Source organism: Salmo salar, chromosome 27, assembly GCF_965601325.2.
Source record: "Salmo salar chromosome 27, fSalSal1, whole genome shotgun sequence".
In the NCBI taxonomy this organism is placed as follows: Eukaryota; Metazoa; Chordata; class Actinopteri; order Salmoniformes; family Salmonidae; genus Salmo; species Salmo salar.
The window spans coordinates 10257323-10281895 of record NC_138317.1 but is presented as its reverse complement, the minus strand read 5'-3'; the positions used below and the strand labels follow the sequence as shown (position 1 = coordinate 10281895).

At 42.9% G+C, this 24573-nt stretch overlaps 2 protein-coding genes across 5 annotated transcripts; one reads left to right on the top strand and one right to left on the bottom strand.

Moving 5' to 3' along the window:
• Positions 1-578: 578 nt before the first annotated feature.
• On the bottom strand, positions 579-15128 carry epn1b (epsin 1b). Of its 4 annotated transcripts, none has more exons than XM_014177478.3 (11): positions 15048-15128; positions 14254-14394; positions 13985-14086; positions 12965-13120; positions 8884-9012; positions 7731-7851; positions 7364-7545; positions 6240-7221; positions 4458-4610; positions 3840-3977; positions 579-2438 (listed from the first exon to the last, which is right to left on the bottom strand). In XM_014177478.3, the coding sequence occupies exons 3-11, from the start codon at positions 14051-14053 to the stop codon at positions 2005-2007; spliced, it is 2364 nt and encodes a 787-aa protein (XP_014032953.2). In that variant the 5' UTR covers positions 14054-14086; positions 14254-14394; positions 15048-15128; the 3' UTR covers positions 579-2004. The 4 variants fall into 4 exon arrangements, with proteins under 4 accessions (XP_014032953.2, XP_014032954.2, XP_014032955.2 ...); XM_014177479.3 differs by lacking the exon at positions 15048-15128 and adding an exon at positions 14810-15035; XM_014177482.3 differs by lacking the exon at positions 579-2438 and adding an exon at positions 4277-4298 and having other exon boundaries at positions 3851-3977.
• Positions 15129-15383: 255 nt separating this feature from the next.
• Positions 15384-22660, top strand: LOC106588454 (adaptin ear-binding coat-associated protein 1). Its single transcript, XM_014177483.3, has 8 exons — positions 15384-15699; positions 16550-16650; positions 16831-16935; positions 18458-18539; positions 18778-18886; positions 19056-19203; positions 20603-20699; positions 20846-22660. Exons 1-8 carry the CDS (start codon positions 15605-15607, stop codon positions 20898-20900), a joined length of 792 nt encoding a protein of 263 aa, XP_014032958.2. The 5' UTR covers positions 15384-15604; the 3' UTR covers positions 20901-22660.
• The last annotated feature ends 1913 nt before the right edge of the window (positions 22661-24573 follow it).

Genomic DNA, 24573 nt, shown 5'->3' with positions numbered 1-24573 from the left:
AAACTTTCCTTTGGGTCATGCCCATATTCTGAATGAGGAGTGGAATTAGAGAATTTACAGTATGCACTGACCACTCAGCCCCTCGCTTTCACCCCGTCAGTTCAAGTTATCTAGTACACTCATCAGCTCTGACTCACCCAATTTCCCTTCAACCCAGCAATCTCCACTCCGTTCAGCTCACTCCCCACCAAACAGCTGTTCCGAAAATGATGTCCACAAGTTAGTTTGAATCATCCCGATTTCGGAGAGGGGCTGGAAGAGTGAAGTGGGCAAATGAAAAATAATTGAAATTGGGTTTTAGTCTAGTGGCGCACATGCATGTATGTGCAAACTAAATATATATATATATATACAGTATAAAACACAGACTCACTGTACTGGAGTGACAGATGTGTCGCCAGCCCTCTTGTGGCCATTTGTAATAGCAACCATCACTATGATGCGAATTGAGACGAATGTTGATTGCGCATAGACTATACGCCTCATTCAAAGAGTTAACATGCATTGATAGAGATACCTTAAAACATAAGAAATGCCAACCAAGAGAGAATTTGCAGATACTGTAGTCAGAGCCGAGCTCTCAGGAATTGAATCATTTTATTTCTCAAATGTGTACTGTCACAGTTTACATCACAGCCTTGACATACACAATAAAATAAAGATTTATCATACAAAATGTAATTATAATAGTAGCTATGATAACATTTATCGTAGCTATACTAATACACTTGCACTACGATTCAGAAATTAATTTGTTGACTTCCAGTCCCACTTTCATTTCGCTTCACGTTTTGTGCACCGTCTTGTTGTACTTCGACCGTTTCGTTTGAGGCCAAAGAAGGAATGCAAAAATACAGAATGACAAGCATCCAATAGGCTTTACGATGAAAACTCACTGAATAGACATAGATTAACAGTATTGTATGCATGGAATGTTGTCTTTCAATACAAATATTTGACAAAAAACGACTTTCAACTGACAGATAGTTTCGCAGGACAGAAAAAATGGATATGACAAATTCAGCTTTCATTTCTATACAATGTGTTTGTTCCCGAACATAAGTAAATAAGTAGACATAAATGTGTACAAAATGATAAAAGGGAAATAAAGCCACTATTGGTTATTGGATGATAATGTGGATGATTAGGGTTCTATCCAATTGGATATGACCGTTTCCAACCAAAGTCACTGTTCAACTCAAGAAACCCACGGGACAATGACAACTTTGATGCTTGCTGTCAGTAATGTGAGATGAATTAATTTGAATATGGCTCCAGTTTGTTTTTCGAAAGTATCTGTTGGAGGCCAAGTGTTCAAGAAACAAACAAATCGTTTAATAAATAAATAAATAAATAGGATAATAAATTAATTTTAAAAAATACAACAGAACTTTAAAAAGTTACTGTTGTTATGGTTACTTTTGCTGAAGGACCTCACCTTCACACAAAACATGCTCGCTCACACACACACACACACACACACACACACACACACACACACACACACACACACACACACACACACACACACACACACACACACACACACACACACACACCTCCTGAAAGCGTCTCTACTAGCATCCTGTTCTTTATGGGTACGTAGGCTTTTGTAATGATTGTACACATATTGCTATCAAGTCTTCTTAACCCTCCGTCCATCTTTCTCAGAGCCTTATGAGTCAAGCATAAAGAACGAGAGCGTTGATAATAACCTGGTCAGTGTAACTGAAAACGAACAACACGAGAGCAAAATCACACAAGACCTAAATGGAACTAGCTCCTACCGTCCCCGATGAGTTTCCCCCTCTTGAAAGAACCGAAATGAAAATCGAATCAACCAAAATGGAATGTTTTTCCATGAAAAATCATTTCAGAATACTTATATTTTGCCTTGCTTCATTTCTTACATATCGTTGCATACACCTAAATTGGACATGTACATTATATTAACCATTGTAGATTTTGGGGTTGAGGAAGGTGAGCTGGACAGGTTGTAGCTTTTCAAAAAAGGAAAGGATTGTTGTTCTGTTGAAGAGGCTCTGCCATCCCGGTGTCCAAAACCATGTGTGGCTGCAAAGGGACCCCCCGTCCCATTGGAGGAGTGGAAGCTCCCAAGTGGGCCACTGCAGAGTGACCTTCCTGAGGAATCACCCCCAGACAATTGGGTTGTACCATCACAGCTCCAAAACAGGGGGGTGCCATCTGAGGTCCCATTGCAGGCATAGCCAGGCCAGGACGAGGCATGCCCAGGGAATGGGATGATAGCTGGGATAAAGGAGTCCCCAGCATGGGGTTGGGGGACTGAAAGCTGGGGTGGGTAACACCGTAGGACATAGCGGTGGAACCTAAAAGGCTGGCGTTTGGGGGGATTGTAGTACGAGACACACCAGCAATGGACGTGACTCTGCCCATAGGGCCTGGGCCTTGTAAAATGCCTGGGAAATTAGGAAAGGCAAAAGAAATGGGGCAAGAGAGGGAGGAGGAGGGATACACAGTACAAAACATTCCAAGAGAGTGTACAACAGAGGGAGGAGTGAAAAGGTTACATATCTAAAATATATACAATACCAGTCAAGTTTGGACACACCTATTCATTCCAGGATTTTTCTTTATTTTACTATTTTCTACATTGTAGAATAATAGCGAAGACATCAAAACTATGAAATAACACATATGGAAACACGTAGTAACCAAAAAAAGTGTTAAACAAATCAAAATATATTTTATATTTGAGATTCTTCAAAGTAGCCACGCTTTGCCTTGATGACAGCTTTGCATACTCTTGGCATTCTCTCAACCAGCTTCATGAGGTAGTCACCTGGAATACATTTCAATTAACAGGTGTGCCTTGATCAAAGTTATTTTGTGGCATTTCTTTCCGTCTTAATGCATTTGAGCCAATCAGTTGTGTTGTGTCAAGAACTTTGAAAGTTTCTTTAAGTGCAGTCGCAAAAAACCATGAAGAGCAATGATGAAACTGGCTCTCATAAGGAGTAGAGTAGGTAGGTGAACAGATGATCTCCGCATGTGTGGTTCCCACCGTGAAGCATGGGGGAGGTGTGAAGGTGTGGGGGTGCTTTGCTGGTGACACTGTCTGTGATTTATTTAGAATTCAAGGCACACTTAACCAGCATGGCTACCACAGCATTCTGCAGTGATACGCCATCCAATCTGGTTTGCGCTTAGGGGGACTATAATTTGCTTTTCAACAGGACAATGAACCAGCACACCTCCAGGCTGTGTAAGGGCTATTTGACCAAGAAGGAGAGTGATGGAGTGCTGCATCAGATGACCTGGCTTCAACAATCACCCAACCTCAACCCAATTGAGATTGTTTGGGATGAGTTGGACCGCAGAGTGAAGGAAAAGCAGCCAACAAGTGCTCAGCATATGTGGGAACTCCTTCAAGACTGTTGGAAAAGCATTCCAGGTGAAGCTGGTTGAGAGAATGCCAAGAGTGTGCAAAGCTGTCATCAAGGCAAAGGGTGGCTACTTTGAAGAATCTAAAATATATCATATATTTTGATTTGTTTATCACTTTTTTGGTTACTACATGATTCTATATGTGTAATTTCATAGTTTTGATGTCTTCACTATTATTCTAAATTGTAGAAAATAGTAAAAATAAAGAAAAACCCTTGAATGAGTAGGTGTGTCCAAACTTTGACTGGTACTGTAAGTGACTACAACTACCGGTGCTGACCCACACAACAGTTATCCACTACAGGGTGAGGAAGACCTAGTCAAAACACTGAATCACAAGCACTGCTTTAAATGAACGGATAAATATATATTCCCTCTCTCTCTCCCCTGGTCTCTCATTTACCCATCCTTACTTTGTTGCTTGGCAAGGACGTTGAGGGGGGGTTGTTTGGGTTCGGAGGAGAGGAGTGAGTCCATGTTCACGAGTGAAGCTCCTGCGCCAAGGAACCAAGCTGGCGATTTGTTGCTTTTGTCTGCGGCGGCTCCATTGTCTGTAGAGAGAGAGCAAATATTATTGTGATATACAATAAGAGATTGATATAAGATTTTGCCAAACCCTAGAGGAATCATTGCCTATGGGTGGGAAGTATAAATATGAGCAAGGATGGGTTTCACCAGACAAGGATGTGTTAAGTATAGTGTTGGAGACAGACAGAGGGAAGACAGATGGAGTGCTAACACACAAAGAAAAACATTCATGGAATCTGTGAGCGTAACCAAACATGCGTGACTGAAAAAGGGAATACAGCGTTTAACTAAGGGACTTAGGAATCCAAAAAAATCATCTTACCCCAGGACACATCAATTGCCGACTATCCCAGAGAAAGAAAAAGGAGCACTCAGATATCTGCATGCAAGGATGTTGGAGGCTTATTGCCTGGACAAAAAGACAGGCTTACATTGCGGCGTATCAGACGCCTTCCTCAGAGCTTGGAGGCCTTTAGGAAGCATACATTACTACAGTATATTACCTGTGCCATTACTTGGAGCTCCCCATGGGTCAGAGTTCATAGTGTCTGTAGTGGTGGAAGCCCCTCCATCTCCCCAGGGGTCACTTGTTGATGCTGTGTCTGTGGGAGCAGCAGTTGCACCCCAAGGGTCACTGGCGGTGGGCGGAGTCGATGCTGGGGGAAAGGGGAAGGGGTTAAACCAATCTAATGGGGAACTCCAACCCAAAAATGTAAATATGGTAATTGTGCTCTCCATCTTAAAAATGACTATATATTAATTTCCTATCGTGTGTTTAACTTTAGGATTGAGCCAAAATCTGTATTAAGAGCACGTGTGATGATGTCACAAGGTTATAACCATTACCAGTAGTTCATCAACTACTTCTCAGACAGAGTTCAGTGTGTAAAATCGGAGGGCCTGTTGTCCGGACCTCTGGCAGTCTCTATGAGGGTACCACAGGGTTCAATTCTCGGACCGACTCTTTTCTCTGTTTATATCAACGATGTTGCTCTTGCTGCGGGTGATTCCCTGATCCACCTCTACGCAGACGACACCATTCTGTATACATCTGGCCCTTCTTTGGACACTGTGTTAACTAACCTCCAAACGAGCTTCAATACCATACAAAACTCCTTCCGTGGCCTCCAACTGCTCTTAAACGCTAGCAAAACCAAATGCATGCTTTTCAACCGTTTGCTGCCCGCACCCGCCAGCCCGACTAGCATCACTACTCTGGACGGTTCTGACCTAGAATACGTGGACAACTACAAATACCTAGGTGTCTGGCTAGACTGTAAACTCTCATTCCAGACTCATATCAAACATCTCCAATCCAAAATCAAATCTAGAATCGGCTTTCTATTTCGCAACAAAGCCTCCTTCACTCACGCCGCCAAACTTACCCTAGTAAAACTGACTATCCTACTGATCCTCGACTTCGGCGATGTCATCTACAAAATAGCTTTCAATACTCTACTCAGCAAATTGGATGCAGTCTATCACAGTGCCATCCGTTTTGTTACCAAAGCGCCTTATACCACCCACCACTGCGACCTGTATGCTCTAGTCGGCTGGCCCTCGCTACATACTCATCGCCAGACCCACTGGCTCCAGGTCATCTACAAGTCTATGCTAGGTAAAGCTCCGCCTTATCTCAGCTCACTGGTCACGATAACAACACCCACCCGTAGCACGCGCTCCAGCAGGTATATCTCACTGGTCATCCCCAAAGCCAACACCTCCTTTGGCCGCCTTTCCTTCCAGTTCTCTGCTACCAGTGACTGGAACGAATTGCAAAAATCGCTGAAGCTGGAGACTTACATTTCCCTCACTAACTTTAAACATCAGCTATCTGAGCAGCTAACCGATCGCTGCAGCTGTACATAGTCCATCTGTAAATAGCCCACCCAATCTACCTACCTCATCCCCATATTGTTTTTATTTACTTTGCTGCTCTTTTGCACACCAGTATCACTGCTTACACACCATCATCTGCTCATCAACATCTGCTCATCTATCACTCCAGTGTTAATCTGCTAAATTGTAATTACTTTGCTACTATGGCCTATTTATTGCCATACCTCCTCATGCCATTTGCACACACTGTATATAGACTTTCCTTTTTTTTCTATTGTGTTATTGACTGTACGCTTGTTTATTCCATGTGTAACTCTGTGTTGTTGTTTGTGTCGCACTGCTTTGCTTTATCTTGGAACAGGTCGCAGTTGTAAATGAGAACTTGTTCTCAACTAGCTTACCTGGTTAAATAAAGGTGAAATAAAAAAATAACCATTACTCCTTACCTGGTGGTCCCCATGCGTCATCATCAGCCTTCGAGTCATCGCCAAATGGATCTGCGGGGGGAGAGGCAGCTGTGGTCCCCTCGTCTCCCCAGGGATCAGCCTTCTTTTCGGACGGTGGATTGGATGGAGCACCCCATGCATCTGAAGCCTCGGTTGGTGGACTGGATGGTGCCCTAAAAGGATCAGCACCTTTCGTTGGGGTATTCAATGGGGCCCCAAAAGGATCAGAATTGTCTTTTGGCATATTGGATGGTGCCGAAAATGGATCCTCTTTTGGTGCCCCAAACGGATCGGCTCCATCTTTAGACATATTGGATGGTCCTGAAAAGGGATCATCTTTTGGTGCCCCAAATGGATCGGAACCACCTATTGGTGTATTGGATGGTGCTGAAAAGGGATCATCTTTTGGTGCCCCAAACGGATCAGAACCACCTTTTGGTGTGTTGGAGGGTGCTGAAAAGGGATCATCTTTTGGTGCCCCAAACGGATCAGAACCACCTTTTGGTGTATTGGATGGTGCTGAAAAGGGATCATCTTTCGGTGCCCCAAATGGATCGGAACCATCTTTTGGTGTATTGGATGGTGCTGAAAAGGGATCATCTTTTGGTGCCCCAAACGGATCAGCTTCAACTTTAGATGATGCATTGGATGGTGCAGAAAATGGATCAGAACCATCTATTGTAGCTGCAAAAGGATCTGAACCATCTGTTGGGGCACTGGCTGGCGCCGCAAAAGGATCTGCTTCTTCTGTTGTAGCATTAGATGGTGCACCCCATGCCTCCTCGGATGGCGCTTTGGATGATCCGCCCCATGCATCCTCGGATGGAGCTTTGGACGCAACCCCCCAAGGATCAGGAGCGGGTGTTTTGGCTGCTGCACCCCATGCATCCTCTGATGGTTCATCTGCCCCGCCAAAGGCGTCAGCAACTTTTCCTGCTTTGGCGGCATCCTCCCATTCAAGCTCTTCCTTGGTCATCTTTGACTGCAATGACATAAGTGATTGGACAATCATGATGTCAAACACACATTTATTTGGTAGATGATCCAAAATTGTCCTAAGTGTACAATCATTTACTGAAGTCCAAATAAAGGGAGAAATCAGACTATTGAAGTGTAAAACTAACCCGTCGTTCCTCCTCTTTTTTCTGGGCCTCTATTCTCAGTTTTTCTTGCTTCTTGGCCTCAAAGCTGGCGGCGAGGTCAGCCACAGAAGGGATGTTGGCCAGGGAGGGGAGCCCGGTGGCTCCTGGGACATACACTGGCTTGTAGTTGGGGTCCTTGGGGTCGTTGGGGTCGTCCGAGGAGGCTGTGGGAAGAGCACGATAAGATATAGCATGATAAGATACATTATGTCAAACAGGGTTGGGGTTCAATTCAGGTTTCAATTGAAGAAATTGCTTATTGTTTTCTGTGAGATTTTCCGGAATGTTTTAAGAGAAATGGGTCAAATGAAGTCTCTCAAATGTAGAGTGTGTGCTCTCTAATGCTCACCAGTGGCGTTCTTTGAGATCTTGTCTCTGGTCTTGAGCGCAGACTCTCGCTCTTCCTTTAGTTTCTCGTCGTCCTCCATAAGAACCAGTACTACCTTGGCCTTCTCCCTCACGTTCACCCCCTGTGAAGGATAGCATGAGCAGACCTTAGCACGTACCGCTAGGCAGCTCTCTTTCTGGAGCATGGGGCTCCCTAAGTGTAACTGTACCAAATTAGTATGGGAAAGCTCAACATCAGAAAAGAAGTGGCCAGTGTATGAATGGCAAAGCACTGTGTTAGCTTAGATGTTAGTAGAGCCAGATACTTCCAAGCCTCACTCACTTATTGGACTGGTTTCCCGGGCCGGTTTAAACCTATTCCTGTTCTACAAAGCACTTTCACTGGAGATTTTCTGAATGTACTAATCATAAAAGTGATGCTAATTTTGTCATTTTTATTAGGATCCCTATTAGCTAACGCCGTAACGCTAGCTAATCTTCCTGGGGTCCAACACCAATTAACAAGACATTACAAACAACCACAATCAAGACTTCAAACATTCAACAAGTAGACAATACAGATAATTAAAATACCTGACAGGAAACACATTTAACATTCAGTTGATACTTTCTATTTCCTGTCCAGTCATATGGTCTATCACATTCGATGTTCTTTTATTTTTTTCTTGAAGGTGGATTTACTTTTTGCCTGAGAAATATGGATTGGTAAAAAGTTCCATTTAGCTATAGCTCTATATAAAACTGTAGATTTAAAGCGATTTGTCCTTGGCTTGAGTTGTTTTAGCTGCCCTGAATTTGCCTGTCTGGTTTGGTGGTTATGCGTGTTGCTAATATGTACTAATTGGACTGAGAAACACTGTGTTGTTTTTTTTTTTTTTAAATATAGCATTCCTAAAGAAAATCAGAAGACTAGATAGTAATTTGTTTTTAACGTGAAGCCATGAGAGATTCGGATGCATTTTAATAATATTAATTCAGTTAGAGCAATGACGAGATAATCTGGAGATAAAAGTTATGCTAATGGTAATTATGAATACGTAAATTCGCTCACAGTTAATTTCTCAAGTGGGGAGGCTTAAAGTAATACCTTGGAGATGGAACTTGCATATCAGAGGAGTTGGTGGGACAAACATGCATTTAGCAAGCTTTAGTACCTGATCTTTCCCATCCTTGTCCTGGAAACGGAACTCTGTTAGCGCTTTCACAATGTAGACGTTGTCCTTCATCGTATTCAGAACGCGGTCTGAGCCCGTCTTTAACAGGTTCTCCAACAGGGTCAACGACTGCAGTTGGGGGATGGGAGTAAAAAAAACTAAATAGGGAATCAAGATGATCATCGCCTACTCCTTAAAAACACTCTCAGAAACATGATCCCTGCATGGAGCAATCGTCAGCAGGAAAATAAATACATCATTCATAAAAATGTAAGATGGCACCACAGTGAAATCCAAGACGTGCCAGAAAAATATGGCGAAGATGGGAGCGTTTTTATGAAATTACAAGTGGATTGTAAAAGTTGAGAAAGATTACAAAATACAGTACCAGTCAAAAGTTTGGACACACATTGCAGGGTTTTTCTTTATTTTTTACATTGTAGAATAATAGTGAAGACATCAAAACTATGAAATAACACATATGAAATCATGTAGTTACCAAAAAATTTGTGGAATTTCTTTCCTTCTTAATGCGTTTGAGCCAATCAGTTGTGTTGTGACAAGGTAGGGGTGGCAAACAGAAGATAGACCTATTTGGTAAAAGACCAAGTCCATATTATTGCAAGAACAGCTCAAATAAGCAAAGAGAAACAACAGTCCATCATTATTTTAAGACATGAAGGTCAGTCAATCTGGGAAATGTCAAGGACTTCGAAAGTGCAGTCGCAAAAACCATCAAGCGCTATGATGGAACTGGCTCTCATGAGGACCGCCACAGGAAAGGAAGACCCAAAGTTAGTTAACACTAAGTTCATTAGTGTTAACAGCTTTAGAAATTGCAGCCCAAATAAATGCTGCACAGAGTTCAAGTAACAGACACATCTCAACATCAACTGTTCAGAGGAGACTGCGTGAAGCCAGCCTTCAAGGTCTATTTGCTGCAAAGAAACCACTACTAAAGGACACCAATAAGAAGAAGAGACTTGCATGGGCCAAGAAACACGAGCAATGGACATTAGACTGGTGGAAATTTGTCCTTATGAGTCCAAATTTCAGAATTTTGGTTCCAACCGTTGTCTTTGTGAGAAGCAGAGTCGCTTGACCAGCAACACGTACCAGTATTGTGGAAAAACTCAATAAATATAACAATTCCTAAAGCATCTAATCCCTCTGTGCTGAATGACTACTGTCTTGTTGCCTTGACATCCTTAGTAATCAAATGCGTTAAGAAAATTGTGAAAAGTCCTATTCTCAGCGTCATCCAGAAGCTCCTCGACCCATTTCAGTTTGCCTATCAGCCCAACAGAGGAGTCGATGATGCCATTCTTACTCTCCTCAACATGGTCTACAGACATCTAGAGGGTGTGCCCTCCTCAACATGGTCTATAGACATCTAGAGGGTGTACTCTCCTCAACATGGTCTATAGACATCTAGAGGGTGTACTCTCCTCAACATGGTCTACAGACATCTAGAGGGTGTACTCTCCTCAACATGGTCTACAGACATCTAGAGGGTGTACTCTCCTCAACATGGTCTATAGACATCTAGAGGGTGTACTCTCCTCAACATGGTCTATAGACATCTAGAGGGTGTACTCTCCTCAACATGGTCTACAGACATCTAGAGGGTGTACTCTCCTCAACATGGTCTATAGACATCTAGAGGGTGTACTCTCCTCAACATGGTCTACAGACATCTAGAGGGTGTGCTCTCCTCAACATGGTCTATAGACATCTAGAGGGTGCCAAATCCCCTGTCAGAGTTTTGTTTGTTGGCTTTTCTTCTGCCTTCAACACAATCCAGCCTTACATTCTGGCACAGAGACTCATTCAGGACTTCTCCTTAGATTGGGGGCTGGTTTTGTGGCTGTTGGACTCCCTGAGCCACCGGTCACAGCGGGTCAAGGTGGATCCCCACGTGTGGGACATACGCACCACCAACACAGGCTCTCCTCAGGGATGTGTTTTGTCCCCACTCCTGTACATCTTATACACTAATAGTTGTACTAGTTCCCATACTGACAGACACCTTGTTAAGTTCGCTGATGACACTGCCCTTGATCAGCCTGTTGCATGATGATGAGGAACACCATGGCCCGGTCCTAAATGACTTGGTAGTGGTGTGACCAATCACACGTGGTCCTCAATATCAATAAGACCAAAGAGATGTGCATAGACTTCAGGAAGCATACAACACCTACCTCTGCAACATCTATTAGAGGTCAGAACATAGAGATTGTAGAGGAATACACATATCTGTGTGTCCTCTTGGACAATAAGCTTCAGCGGAGTAAATGTGCAGACCTGATCTACAAAAAGAGTCAACAGAGACTGTACTTTCTCAACAAGCTGGGATCTTTTAATGTTAATTGTACTTTACTGACTCTGTCTTACAAATCTTTCATTGAGAGTATTTTCACTTTTTGTATTGTTTGTTGGTTTGGCAATGCCACTGTCAGCCAGAGAAATATGCTGAGAAGGATTATCACCACAGCAAGCAAGGTACTTGGAGTCAATCAGACAAGGCCTGGATGAGATCTTTAAGATCAGGGCCTTCCGCAAGGCTCACAAAATAATTTGACCCAAGCCACCCCCTGTACCCAAACTTTAAACTACTCCCCTCTGGGCGCAGGTACCCCTCAGCAGGAAAAACAGAACTAGACAATAATTTGTGCCAGGTGTGATATCCCACCTAAATAATTCGGGCTAATGTTCCTATCGACCCAGTAAAGCCAGCAGGCTAGTCCCTTTTTATTGGTATGTAACCGATACGAAAGTTGTATTGTCAATTTGGTTTGTTATTTAAACGTCACTTTAAACGTGTACATGACACTGCAACAACATTTCCCCATTGGGACAATAAAGTCAGTAAAGTAGGTGAACGGATGATCTACACATGTGTGGTTCCCACAGTGAAGCATGGAGGAGGTGTGATGGTGCTTTGCTGGTGACACTGTCAGTGATTTATTTAGAAATCAAGGCACACTTAACCAGCATGGCTACCACAGCATTCTGCAGCGATACACCATCCCATCTGGTTTGCGCTTAGTGGGATTATCATTTGTTTTTCAACAGGACAATGACCCAAAACACACCACCAGGCTGTGTAATGGCTATTTTACCAAGGAGAGCGATGCATCAGATGACCTGGCCTCCAAAATTATCCGACCTCAACCAAATTGAGATGGTTTGGGATGTGTTGGACCACAGAGTGAAGGAAAAGCATCCATCAAGTGCTCAGCATATGTGGGAACTGCTTCAAGACTGTTGGAAAAGCATTCCTCATAAACCTGGTTGAGAGAATACCAAGAGTGTGCAAAGCTGTCATCAAGGCAAAGGCTGGCTACTTTGAAGGTTACTTTTTTGGTAAGTACACGATTCCTTATGTGTTATTTCATACCTTATGTCTTCACTATTATTCTACAATGTAGAAAATAGTCAAAATAAAGAAAAACCCTTGAAATGGGTAGGTGTGTCCAAACTTTTGACTGGTACCGTGTACGTCCGATGCCAATATAAATACTGTAGACGAAATGTATTTGTATCTGATTTGTGGCGAAAGAAACAAGAAAGTGTTAAATAATATATATATATAAGTTTTACAAAGCTCTCAACCACAAAAACCACCAACCTACTTGAATAAGAGAACATAATATTACAGGAAGCATGGACTGAACAGAAATATAAAAGCACCATTCCTATACAAAGGCTTGATATCGACATTGTCGTCTCTGAAAGGTAACCACACTGAAGTGATCGGTACCAGTAACTCAAACCCAATGCGTCATAGCAATCCACCCCACCAAAGGCAAGATAAATAAATCATTTGATGTGACGGAAAAAGAGAGAGGCGTGGTTCTATCCAGCACTGGTTGATGAACTGAGCTGTTCAGCAGGGTAGCGCATCAATTATTCAGAATAAAGTTTCAGAATAAAGAATGCATACAACCAGTGAGCCATACAGTACGAACAACTTTGACGTTATGATGAGTAGATGTACATCTGTAGATTAGATTCTTGTATTCACAATCTAAATCTTTCGAACTATAAATATGTGTAATTATACCCCTTTTGGCCTCACCTTGTAGATGTGCCTCCAGTTCTTGTCGTCTTTGAGGCGTTTCCACAGCATGGTCATGATCTCATTGCAGGCCACCACATTGTAGGTGAGGTCCGAGATGTCGGCCATCTGCGAGCTGGAGGGGCCCCAGGGGTCATTGGAGGTGGCCTCCCTCACCTGACAGACATACAGCAGTGTTAACACAGATTATTTTCCAGACGGAGAACAAAGACTCCCCTATTTGACCTAGATAGTTTGTGTATATGCATTGATATGTAGGCTACGTGTGCCTTTTTAAAAATGTTATATAGTTCTGTCCTTGAACTGTTCTTGTCTAATGATGTTCTGTATTATGTCATTCTGTAATATGTTTCATCTTTTGTGTGGACCCCAGGAAGAGTAGCTGCTGCTTTTGCAACAGCTAATGGGGATCCTTATAAAATACCAAATACCATCCAGGCCTTCTGGCACCAAACTTGTACTATATAATTGTAGGAAAATACTGGTGATAGAGTCACTGGTGTTACAGACAGGGGTAGCAGATGGAGGACTTACCCATGCTCTGCTACAAAGGGTGTGTCTTATTTCAGAACGATGCTGCAAAGGCACTTCAGAATGCTGACAGTGTCAACTGAACAGCAGGGGAGGCCATTCTTACCCTACAAGGGCCAGTGTGGATGCAGGCTTTTGCCCCAGCCAACCAGTACTAACTCGATTCTACTAAATTAAAGCCTGATCCAGGACTGCGATCAGTTGAATCATGTGTGCTACTAATTGGCTGGCACAAAAGCCTGAACCCTCACCAGCCCTTGCAAGGTAAAATGACCCACCCTTGGTACAGCATTTAGAGGAGAGAAAGAGAGGGATAGAGTGAAGATGAAGGGAAGTATGTAGAGTAGTAGAGAGTGAGAGGAAGATGAGACAAATCAAGAGGAAATCAGAGAGCAAAGGATAGAGAGCGAGAAAAGAGAGAGAGCGAAGGGGAAAGGAAAGGAGGAAAGACAAGATGGGCGACGATGGAAAGTAAGTCATATCCTTTACCTTGACCTCAGCCTCAGAGAAGTTCTGAACGAGGTTCTTCAATTGTCGGCGTAGCATAGAGGACGTCATGGTGCCTGATGGGGTGTCTCAAACCACAAGGACCTAGTCAGGATAAAGACTAGTAAAAGCATATACACACACCTTTCACTCATATATTAACCATGCCGCTTCAGTCTTGCCTCGCGTAACACCAGACATGTACATGTCTGTAACACAGGAGAAGCTGCTCGGCACTTAGCCCAAATCATGCTGCTTATACCTCTGCTTACCTATTGAAATAAAACGGACTGTGGGTGATGTCAAAGAAGCGAGTCTCTCTTTCGATCTGCTCTCACTGGATGCTCATTCTGTTAGCCTCTCTCCACGACAACATTGGGTCCCAGCACACACAGATCTGGAAAATAATTATCCTAAAAAGGGAGCAAAGCAATGACAAAGCTATAGGCAACTTCACATTGGCATGCCACTGGGCAACAAATTGTATCACCCAGTCATGCAATGGTTAGCTTTGTGTTTTTAAATGTAAATACCAAACAGAAAAATGTCAAAAGCAGCCTAGTAACTAGACATCGTCATGATTGTAACCAAATCAACGCCATTCATGTTAGCAAAAGGCTAAACTAGCTTAGTAGCTAGCTAGCGTCATGCAATGCCAATGTAATGCCGACAAATCCAGGATCTACAGTGCTACAGATTAGCTATGCACCCGAGTAGGCTACTGTCGATTTAGCATGCTATTTGGCAATATTCTTATTGAAGAACAGTAATTACGATAGATCAACCAAGCTACTGTCTGCATCACGATTCAGAACCATGGACAGCTACCGTAGCTAGCCAACGTCAGTGCATCTTCATGGCTGTCGAATGTTGTTTTCATCCAAGCTTTAGCGTAGCAAGCAATCTAACCAGTTAGCTATCAATGACAGCCGTCTAATGACAACGACAGCTTGGAAAATATAGCTTTGGTAAACTTCTAAGGAGAGCGGACACTTTTAAGATAACATGCTTCCATTGGGTATCCATGTTTCATATGATTTTGCGTGTATTTGAAAGGAATACGAACCTTCGGGATGCTTTCAGGGATCTGCTAAGAACTACAATTTCCGCTTCCGTCTGCAATCCGCACCTGACCTGTCTAAAAGACCACTCCCCCTACTTAATAATCACGAGAACGTTACATTGTTGTCAATAAAATTAAACAATGTGGCAATAATGTAACGTTGTCTCTATTGGGACTGAAACAAATACTATGTTTGCTTCTTTGTTCTTCCACAAATGAACTGATTATCCTTGGGAGCAGTCATGCCTGTTTCTCATAAAGTATGTGTTTATTGAGCATTTTCTGGGTCTCAAAAGTGTACATAAACAGCTGTTTGCCATATTTACCTATGCCATCTATGGGTGCTTACACATCTAGCCTATTAATACATATTATTGGAAGAGGGATGCTGCCTTAAAACATTGGGGGATGTGCGCAGGGTCAATGCATCCATTGATGGAGCACAAACTCTGCTCTGGAATCCCCATCACGTCATCGCCGTCTTGTGAGTATATAGGCCACTCGCAAAAAAACCGAAAGGAACTATAAATAAGCCACACATCAATTTAATTTACATCAAGATGGCGACCGAGGGCGAATACGAGTCGATCCTTTGCGTTAAACCCGACGTCAACGTTTATCGAATACCACCGAGGGCTACAAATCGTGGATACAGGTAAATATAAAGGGTTGGCCCATATTTAGGGTGTTGGACAAAAACCGCGGTGCCGGTGGTTCTATCTGTGGTCATGGTGCTGCATCGTGTGTGTGCCCATCTGTCTGTGCGCTAAGTGGATGTTAACAGCAGTTGACGTGTGTCTAATATTTGTTTTGCGTAGGCCTACGACTCACTAATTATTCTGCTCCATTGGTAATATTGATGTTACTCTCGCAAAGCTGGCACTATCAGTGCGGATGAATCGACAGTGTATGGCATGATATGTGTATTTGCGTGTGCTGTTTATCAGCATAATTTAACCAGAAAATGTATTGACAGCAAATGTTATATGGATGTATATTAGGTGATAAATAGCCCTATATCCATGGGCCTATAATACAAGGCTCCCGATCATTCTACACCAGTCTATTATGATAGTAACATTGATTACAGAATAGCTCAAATAATGAAACCAATGTATATTAAAGGCATCTGAAACAAACAGTTCAAGGCTGCCAGGGAGAAAGTAGAGTAGTTTCAGCAGACTACTGTTTTCAGTCTGGCCTATATGTGTGTGGCCCAGTTAAATGTAGGCTAAATGGTTTTAAATGAAATTCTCAAAAACCGTACATTATCTGATATGCTATTAATTGGGGGTTGTGATCTTCATAATAGTCTTGCTTCAGCCTTCAGGAATTATAAGAACAAGACAATTGGGTCAATTCAGAATTCTCTCCATATTGTACAGTACTATTTGTTACAAAAGCTGGTCTGAGAACAGTTGGAATAGGCACTGTTTACTGACCTTCTGACCTACTGCCTGTTTTGCCTTGTTATTGGCTACCTCTGACCTGGGTATTTCCTGTAGGGCAGCAGACTGGAAACTGGATGTGCCCGATTGGTCAGGGCGCATGCGGATCACGGCGAAGGGGAAAGTGGCCTACATCAAACTGGAAGAGAAAGTCTCAGGTGTGAGAGTCGTGTGTGTGTGTGTGTGTGTGTGTGGGTGGGTGGGTGGGTGGCAGGCACAGGTGCCTCTTTGTCCCAACATTGCTCATTAGGGCCCTTTCAAAGTAGCTAGTAAAATGAACTTCATACAGCATATCTGTGGTTTATTATTATGATTGTGTTTCTCCTCCCATCCTGCAGGGGAGCTGTTCGCTCAGGCCCCTGTCACAGAGTATCCCGGCATCGCAGTTGAAACCGTAAGCGACTCCAGTCGCTACTTTGTCCTGCGAATACAGGATGACAATGGTGTGTGTGTGTGTGTGTATGAGTGAAGAACCCCTCACTGTGCGTTCATAGCTATGTCAGCCTTTTACACAAGTCAGATAGTTATGTCAGCCTCCTTTAGCAGGTTTTAGTACTTTCATCAGTCTATGTCAACATATTTTTTCTGATCACAGTGCGCTCATAGAGTTTGTCAGCTCTCCTCAAGTGTAAGTTTACTCTACACTTACAGTACCGGTCAAAAGTTTGGACACACTGACTCATTCAAGGGTTTTTCTTTATTTTTACTATTTCTACAATGTAGAATAATAGTGAAGACTTCAAAACTATGACATAACACATGGAATCATGTAGTAACCAAAAAAGTGTTAAACAAATCAAAATATGTTATATTTGAGATTCTTCAAAGTAGCCAACCTTTGCCTTGATGACAGCTTTGCACACTCTTGGCATTCTCTCAACCACCTTCACCTGGAATGCTTTTCCTTTATTCTTGAAGGAGTTACCACATGCTGAGCACTTGTTGGCTGCTTTTCCTGCTGTGGTAGCCATGCTGGTTAAGTGTGCCTTGAATTCTAAATAAATCACTGACAGCGTCACCAGCAAAGCACCATCACACCTCCTCCATGCTTCACGGTGGGAACTACACATGCAGAGATCATCAGTTCACCTACTCTGCGGCTCACAAAGACACAGCAGTTGGAACCAAAATTCTCAAATTTGGACTCATCAGACCGAAGGACAGATTTCCACCGGTCTAATGTCCATTCCTCGTGTTTCTTGGCCCAAGCAAGTCTCTTCTTCTTATTGGTGTCCTTTTAATAGTGGTTACTTTGCAGCAATTTGACCATGAAGACCTGATTCACGCAGGCTCCTCTGAACAGTTGATGTTGAGATGTGTCTGTTACTTGAACTGTTACTTGAACGCATTTATTTGGTTTGCAATTTCTGCGGCTGGTAACTCTAATAAACCTATCCTCTGCAGCAGAGGTAACTCTGGGTCTTCCTTTCCTGTGGTGGTCCTCATGAGAGCCAGTTTCATCATAGCGCTTGATGGTTTTTGCAACTGCACTTGAAGAAACTTTCAAAGTTCTTGAAATGCTCCGTGTCTTAAAGTAATGATGGACTGTCATTTCAATTTGAGCTGTATGGACGTGGTCTTTTACCAACTAGGGCTATCTTCTCAAACGCATTAAGGTGGAAAGAAATTCCACAAATTAACTTTTAACAAGCCACACCTGTTAATTGAAAAGCATGAGAGAATGCCAATAGTGTGCAAAGCTGTCATCAAGGCAAAGGGTGGCTACTTTGAAGAATCTCAAATATAACATATATTTTGATTTGTTTAAACACTTCCTTTGGTTACCACATGATTCCATGTGTGTTATTTCATCGTTTTGATGTCTTCACTATTATTCTACAATGTAGAAAATAGTAAAAATAAAGAAAACTCTGGAAGGAGTAGGTGTGTCCAAACTTTTGACTGGTACTGTATGTCAGCTCGATGTCAATGAACTCATACAGCTATGTCAACCTACTCTCTCAGGCCGCAGTGCGTTTATTGGTGTTGGATTCGGGGACAGAGGGGACTCTTTTGACTTCAACGTGTCTTTGCAGGACCACTTTAAGTAAGTGATGGAAGGGGTCACTCCAGGGACAATGTGACTGTCAAGGCACTCAAACATTGGCGCTTCGCCATCTCCCACTAATAACAAACACACGTACTGTGGTCTGTCTGCAGCATAAGTTGCCAGCCAAAACAACGTGTCATTGCGTTTGCTTGTTCCAGATGCTGCAGTTTTCAAAACAGCTGATGTTACATTGCTTTTTCCTGTGTCAGTGCAGTCAATATTGTGTGTGTTACAGGTGGGTGAAACAAGAGAATGAGATCAGCAAAAACCCTCAGGGGACAGCTTTGGGACCAAAGCTGGACTTGGGATTTAAAGACGGACAAACCATCACCCTTAATATTGGGGTAAAGACCAAGCACAATTGAACTAGATCATTCTTGTAGAAATTGTATAACAAAATCCTAGCCCTTGCCGCTGGGGTCTGTTTGGGATTGGCCATTTGGCTTTTCCCCAACACCAATATTCCTTCAGAATTCCAATCTTGTTTTCTCTCTCATCCTTTCTCTCTTCAAGCAAGGCAAAAAGAGGGATAAGCCACGCCCACAGGGGGCAGGTGGGCTCGGTCTCCTACCGCCACCACCAAAAGGAAAGATGGCTCCTCCTCCTTCCTCTGCCTTCTCCAATTACAACACAGTGCCTCAAACAGGAGGCTCAGATACGGGTACATCAGTTAAAACTCTCAATAAAGCCTTGATAAACTTCTCTATAGCTAAATAAAGCTTTGATTGGTAAACTACATGGCCACATTAGTGGATTCGGCTATTTCAGCCACTCCCATTGCTGACAGGTGTATAAAATTGATCACACAGTCATACAATCTCCATAGACAAACATTGGCAGTAGATTGGCCCGTAGTATGACTTTCAACGTAGCACTGTCATAGGATGCCACCTTACCAACAAGTCAGTTCATCAGATTTCTGCCCTGCTAGAGCTGCCCCGGTCAACTATAAGTGCTGTTATTGTGAAGTGAAAATGTCTAGGATCAACAAAAGCTCATCCGCGAGGTGTTAACCACACAAGCTCACAGAACGGGACCGCCGTGTGCTGAACTGCGTAGCACATAGAAATTGTCTGTCCTCGGTTGCAACACTCACTACCGAGTTCCAAACTGCCTCCTGGAAGCAACGTTAGCACAAGAACTGTTCATCGGGAGCTTCATGAAATGGGTTTCCATGGCCGAGCTGCCTCACACAAGCATAAGATCACCATGCGCAATGCCAAGCGTCAGCTGAAGTGGTTTTAAACTGGACAGAATTGAAGCAGTGGAAAGGCGTTCTCTGGAGTGATGAATCACGCTTCACCATCTGGCAGTCCGACGGACAAATCTGGGTTTTAGTGGATGCCAGGAGAACGCTACCTGCCCAAATGCATAGTGGAGGAGGAATAATGGTCTGGGGCTGCTTTTCAAGGTCCGGGCTAGGCCCATTCGTTCCAGTGAAGGGAAATCTTAATGCTACTGCATATAGGGCGATTCTGTGCTTCCTACTTTGTGGCAACTGATTGGGGAAGGCCCTTTTCTGTTTTAGCATGACAATGCCCCCGTGCACAAAGTGAGATCCATACAGAAATGGTTTGTCGAGATCGGTGTGGAAGAACTTGACTGGCCTGCACAGAGCCCTGACCTCAACTCCATTGAACACCTTTTGGGATGAATTGGAACACCGACTGCGAGCCAAGCCTAATCGCCCAACATCAGTGCCCGACCTCACTAATGCTGTCGTTGCTCAATGGAAGCAAGTCCCCACAGCAATGTTCCAACATCTAGTGGGAAGCCTTCCCAGAAGAGTGTAGGCTGTTATAGCAGACACTCCATATTAATGCCCATGATTTGAAATGAGATGTCCGACGAGCATGTAGTGTCCCTGTAGTATAGCTTTTGGCCATGTAGTGTAGCTTTGATTGTTCATTTTTCTCTCTCTCTGTGTCGTGTGTCTCTTTCTCAATTCAAAGGGCCTTTATTGGCATGGAAAACATGTTATCATTGTTTATTTCACTTGCTTTGGCAATCACAAATGAACAGTTAACACAAACATTTCAGGAGTTTCTCTCTCTCTCTAGGCTGTTTGCTAGATCTGGACAGTAGTAACTCCAACACTGTGGTCCAACCATCCAACCCCAGCAGTGATCTTTGGGGAAACTTCTCCTCTCCTACAAGGTAACTTGTTAGAACTGTCTGTGACGGAGCTTATTTGAGCTTTTTTTTCTTGTTATGCTATGACATACTGATATATGCTTGATATACTGTAATACCAGCATTGCTATGAGTCAATCAGCCTGTAAAAATAGTCTCTTCATCTTCAGTTCGCTCCCTCCAACATCGCGACAAGAGCACACGCCGAATTGGGGCCAGTTTTGAGTGCACATCATCGCCTTTTTCATTTGTCTCCATCGCTGAACGCAACGCCTCCCTCCGTCGCTACAAACACAGTCAAAGCAAACTTTCCAAAAGTCAAAGAACACTATGCACGTCTAGAAAGTCTTTATCAAATCTAAGAATGGATGTACACTACAATCTCCTCCCAAAGTAAAAATAATAATAAAAAGTAATATTAGGGATAATAATGCAACTCTATTGCAAATATTCAATATTTTGTCATATGAGCTTCATGGTATGTCTTCAATATATCCTAAGGGCTATGATGATAGGATCTTCAGTAGCAGCAATTTTACAGTACTGCTTTTTACCCGGCAACAGCGCCCTCTTGTTAATGTTTACCTAAACATACCTACATGCTTGATTTTTAGAGAGTGTCATTCCCCATGGGTTCCCATCTTTCCCACAGGGTTTTCCTCTGATCATAGTAGGGAACAGCATTCGTAGTAAATAATTGTGAAAAGGAATTGCTCAGACACTCGCCCAATTTAGTTTCGCCCCCGTTCTCCTCAGTGTGCAATCGTTCACTCCCCCTCAATGATTTAAAAGCATTGGATGAGTGTATGCTTTGGCTGGAGGGACTCTATCATATTCCTTATGATTGCATTCAAACTATAGGCTATTTTTGGGAGAAGGAGGAGAACTGGAATGGGGCTCATATTGATGAACTTATCTGTTTCCATTGTACTGACTGCCTCACACTTGGCCTGTTTTAAAGAGCGAAGAGCATGTATTCTTGTTAACTTTGCTGCAGAGGACTTGACACAGCCCTCTACAGTCCATTTGTAAGTTGGTAGATGTGATGTAGTGTACATTGGGTGAAAATCCCTACTTGTAATGACAGAACATACAGTTGAAGTCGGAAGTTTACATACACCTTAGCCAAATACATTTGAACTCAGTTTCCCAATTCCTAACATTTAATCCTAGTAAAAATTCCCTGTCTTAGGTCAGTTAGGATCACCACTTTATTTGAAGAATGTGAAATGTCAGAGTAATAGTAAAGAGTGATTTATTTCAGCTTTTATTTCTTTCATCACATTCCCAGTGGGTCAGAAGTTTACATACACTCAATTAGTATTTGGTAGTGTTGCCTTTAAATTGTTTAACTTGGGTCAAACGTTTCGGGTAGCCTTCCACAAGCTTCCCACGATAAGTTGGGTGATTTTTGGCCCATTCCTCTTGACAGAGCTGCTGTAACTGAGTCAGGTTTGTAGGCCTCCTTGCTCGCACCCGGTTTTTCAGTTCTGCCCACATATTTTCTATAGGATTGAGGTCATGGCTTTGTGATGGCCACTCCAATACCTTGACTATGTTGTCTTTAAGCCATTTTGCCCCAACTTTGGAAGTATGCTTGGTCATTGTCCATTTGGAAGACCCATTTGCGACCAAGCTTTAACTTCCTGACTGATGTCTTGAGATTTTAATTCAATATATCCACATAATTTTCTTTCGTCATGATGCCATCTATTTTGTGAAGTGCACCAGTCCCTCCTGCAGCAAAGCACCCCCACAACATCATGCTGCCACCCCTGTGCTTCACGGTCGGGATGGTGTTCTTCGGCTTGCAAGCCTCCCCCGTTTTCCTCCAAACATAACAATGGTCATTATGGCCAAACAGTTCTATTTTTGTTTCATCAGAGCAGAGGACATTTCTCCAAAAAGTACGATCTTGGTCCCCATGTGCAGTTGCAAACCGTAGTCTGGCTTTTTCATGGTGGTTTTAGAGCAGTGGCTTCTTCCTTGCTGAGCGCCTCAGGGCGAGGCTCGTTTTACTGTGGATATAGATACTTTTGTACCGGTTTCCTCCAGCATCTTCACAAGGTCCTTTGATGTTGTTCTGGGATTGATTTGCACTTTTCGCACCAAAGTACGTTCATCTCTAGGTGACAGAACGCGTCTCCTTCCTGAGCGGTATGACGGCTGCATGGTCCCATGATGTTTATACTTGCGTACTATTTTTTGTACAGATGAACGTGGTACCTTCAGGTGTTTTGGAAATTGTTCCCAAGGATGAACCAGAGTTGTGGAGGTCTACAATTCTTTTTCTGGGGTCTTGGCTGATTTCTTTTGATTTTTCCCATGATGGCAAGCAAAGAGGCACAGAGTTTGAAGGTAGGCCTTGAAATACATCCACAGCTTCACCTCCAATTATGTCAATTAGCCTATCAGAAGCTTCTAAAGCCATGACATCATTTTCTGGAATTTTCCAAGCTGTTTAAAGGCACAGTCAACTTTAGTGTATGTAAACTTCTGACCCGCTGAAATTGTGATAGTGAATAGTGATAGTGTTGGAAAAATGACTTGTGTCATTCACAAAGTTCATGTCCTAACCGACTTGCCAAAACTATAGTTTGTTAACAAGAAAATTGTGGAGTGGTTGGAAAACGAGTTTTAATGACTCCAACGTAAGTGTATGTAAACTTCCGACTTCAACTGTAGGTGTAAAACTAATGATATTCGCAAAAGTGCTTTTCAGTGTTTAATTTGTATGAGTTTTAAAGAAGTAGCCCGGGATGCCAGATCTGTGCCCGCCTACTCCTCCAGTCTGGCAACCAGGCTGTGAAATGATGATTGTCTAACACAGTGTAATATGAATGTGTAACAACTGCAACTATTGTTGTCGAGGATGTGCTGTTGTATATGGATTGAATAAGTTGCCTCGTGTCAAAGGTGTTTGTTTACCTTCCCCAGAACATGGTTTCAGATGGCTCTGTCATTCCATAGTTACTGTAATTTCACCAGACGCGTACTTATGATTTATTGCCTTGGTCGTCATTACTCATGACATCTGAAAGTGGCAATAAAAACCTTCAACGGGAGTCGTGTGTCTTTGTGCCTTCTTCCTGATGATGCATGGTAGAAAAGGTTAGACTTTGATTAAGAGGGTCAAAAAACAAAAATAATTACGTTTGTCATTTTTTTCAATCTCAAAATATGACGTTTGTATTTTGTTATTTCAGCTGTTCATGAGAGTGTAGACAGTGTTTTGCCTTTTATGTATGTCAACGGTGTTCGAAAAACATGCCTTTCAAAAAAACAACAGACATTCCAAAAATTAGGACATTTAATATTTGGAAGTTGTACATTTACATGAAATGTAAATAGTTAGTGTAACTCTCAACTTCTACCACTAGGGGGACAGCCCAACGCTGACCACCACGGAGCCACTTTGAACTGCTTCGTACATGCTCTGCTTTTTAACCTGCCACTCCAGCCTCAGTACATCTACTCACACCTACATACTGTACCAGGGACTTGAAGGCAAGTACAGGCAGACGCCGATTCCCACGTAAAACTACCTGACATTATCTGAAGCACGAGGTTGATAAGTTAACAGACCCGACACATTCGTCACAAATACCAAGTTGACACAACAGGGTCAGGGGGACATGGGCAAAGGGGACATAACGTGAAGAACACCGTGGACAGATAAGACTGACACGAGCCAGGCAGAGGCGGGAAGTAAATTAAGAGAGCGAGAGAGAGAAAGGGGGTCAGCGTGACTCCATGACTGGTTGCTGGTGATATACATTTTTTTACATTACATTTTAGTCATTTAGCAGATGCTCTTATCCAGAGAAACTTTAAGGAGCAATTAGGGTTAAGTGCCTTGCTCAAGGGCACAACGGCAGGTTTTTCACCTAGATGGCTC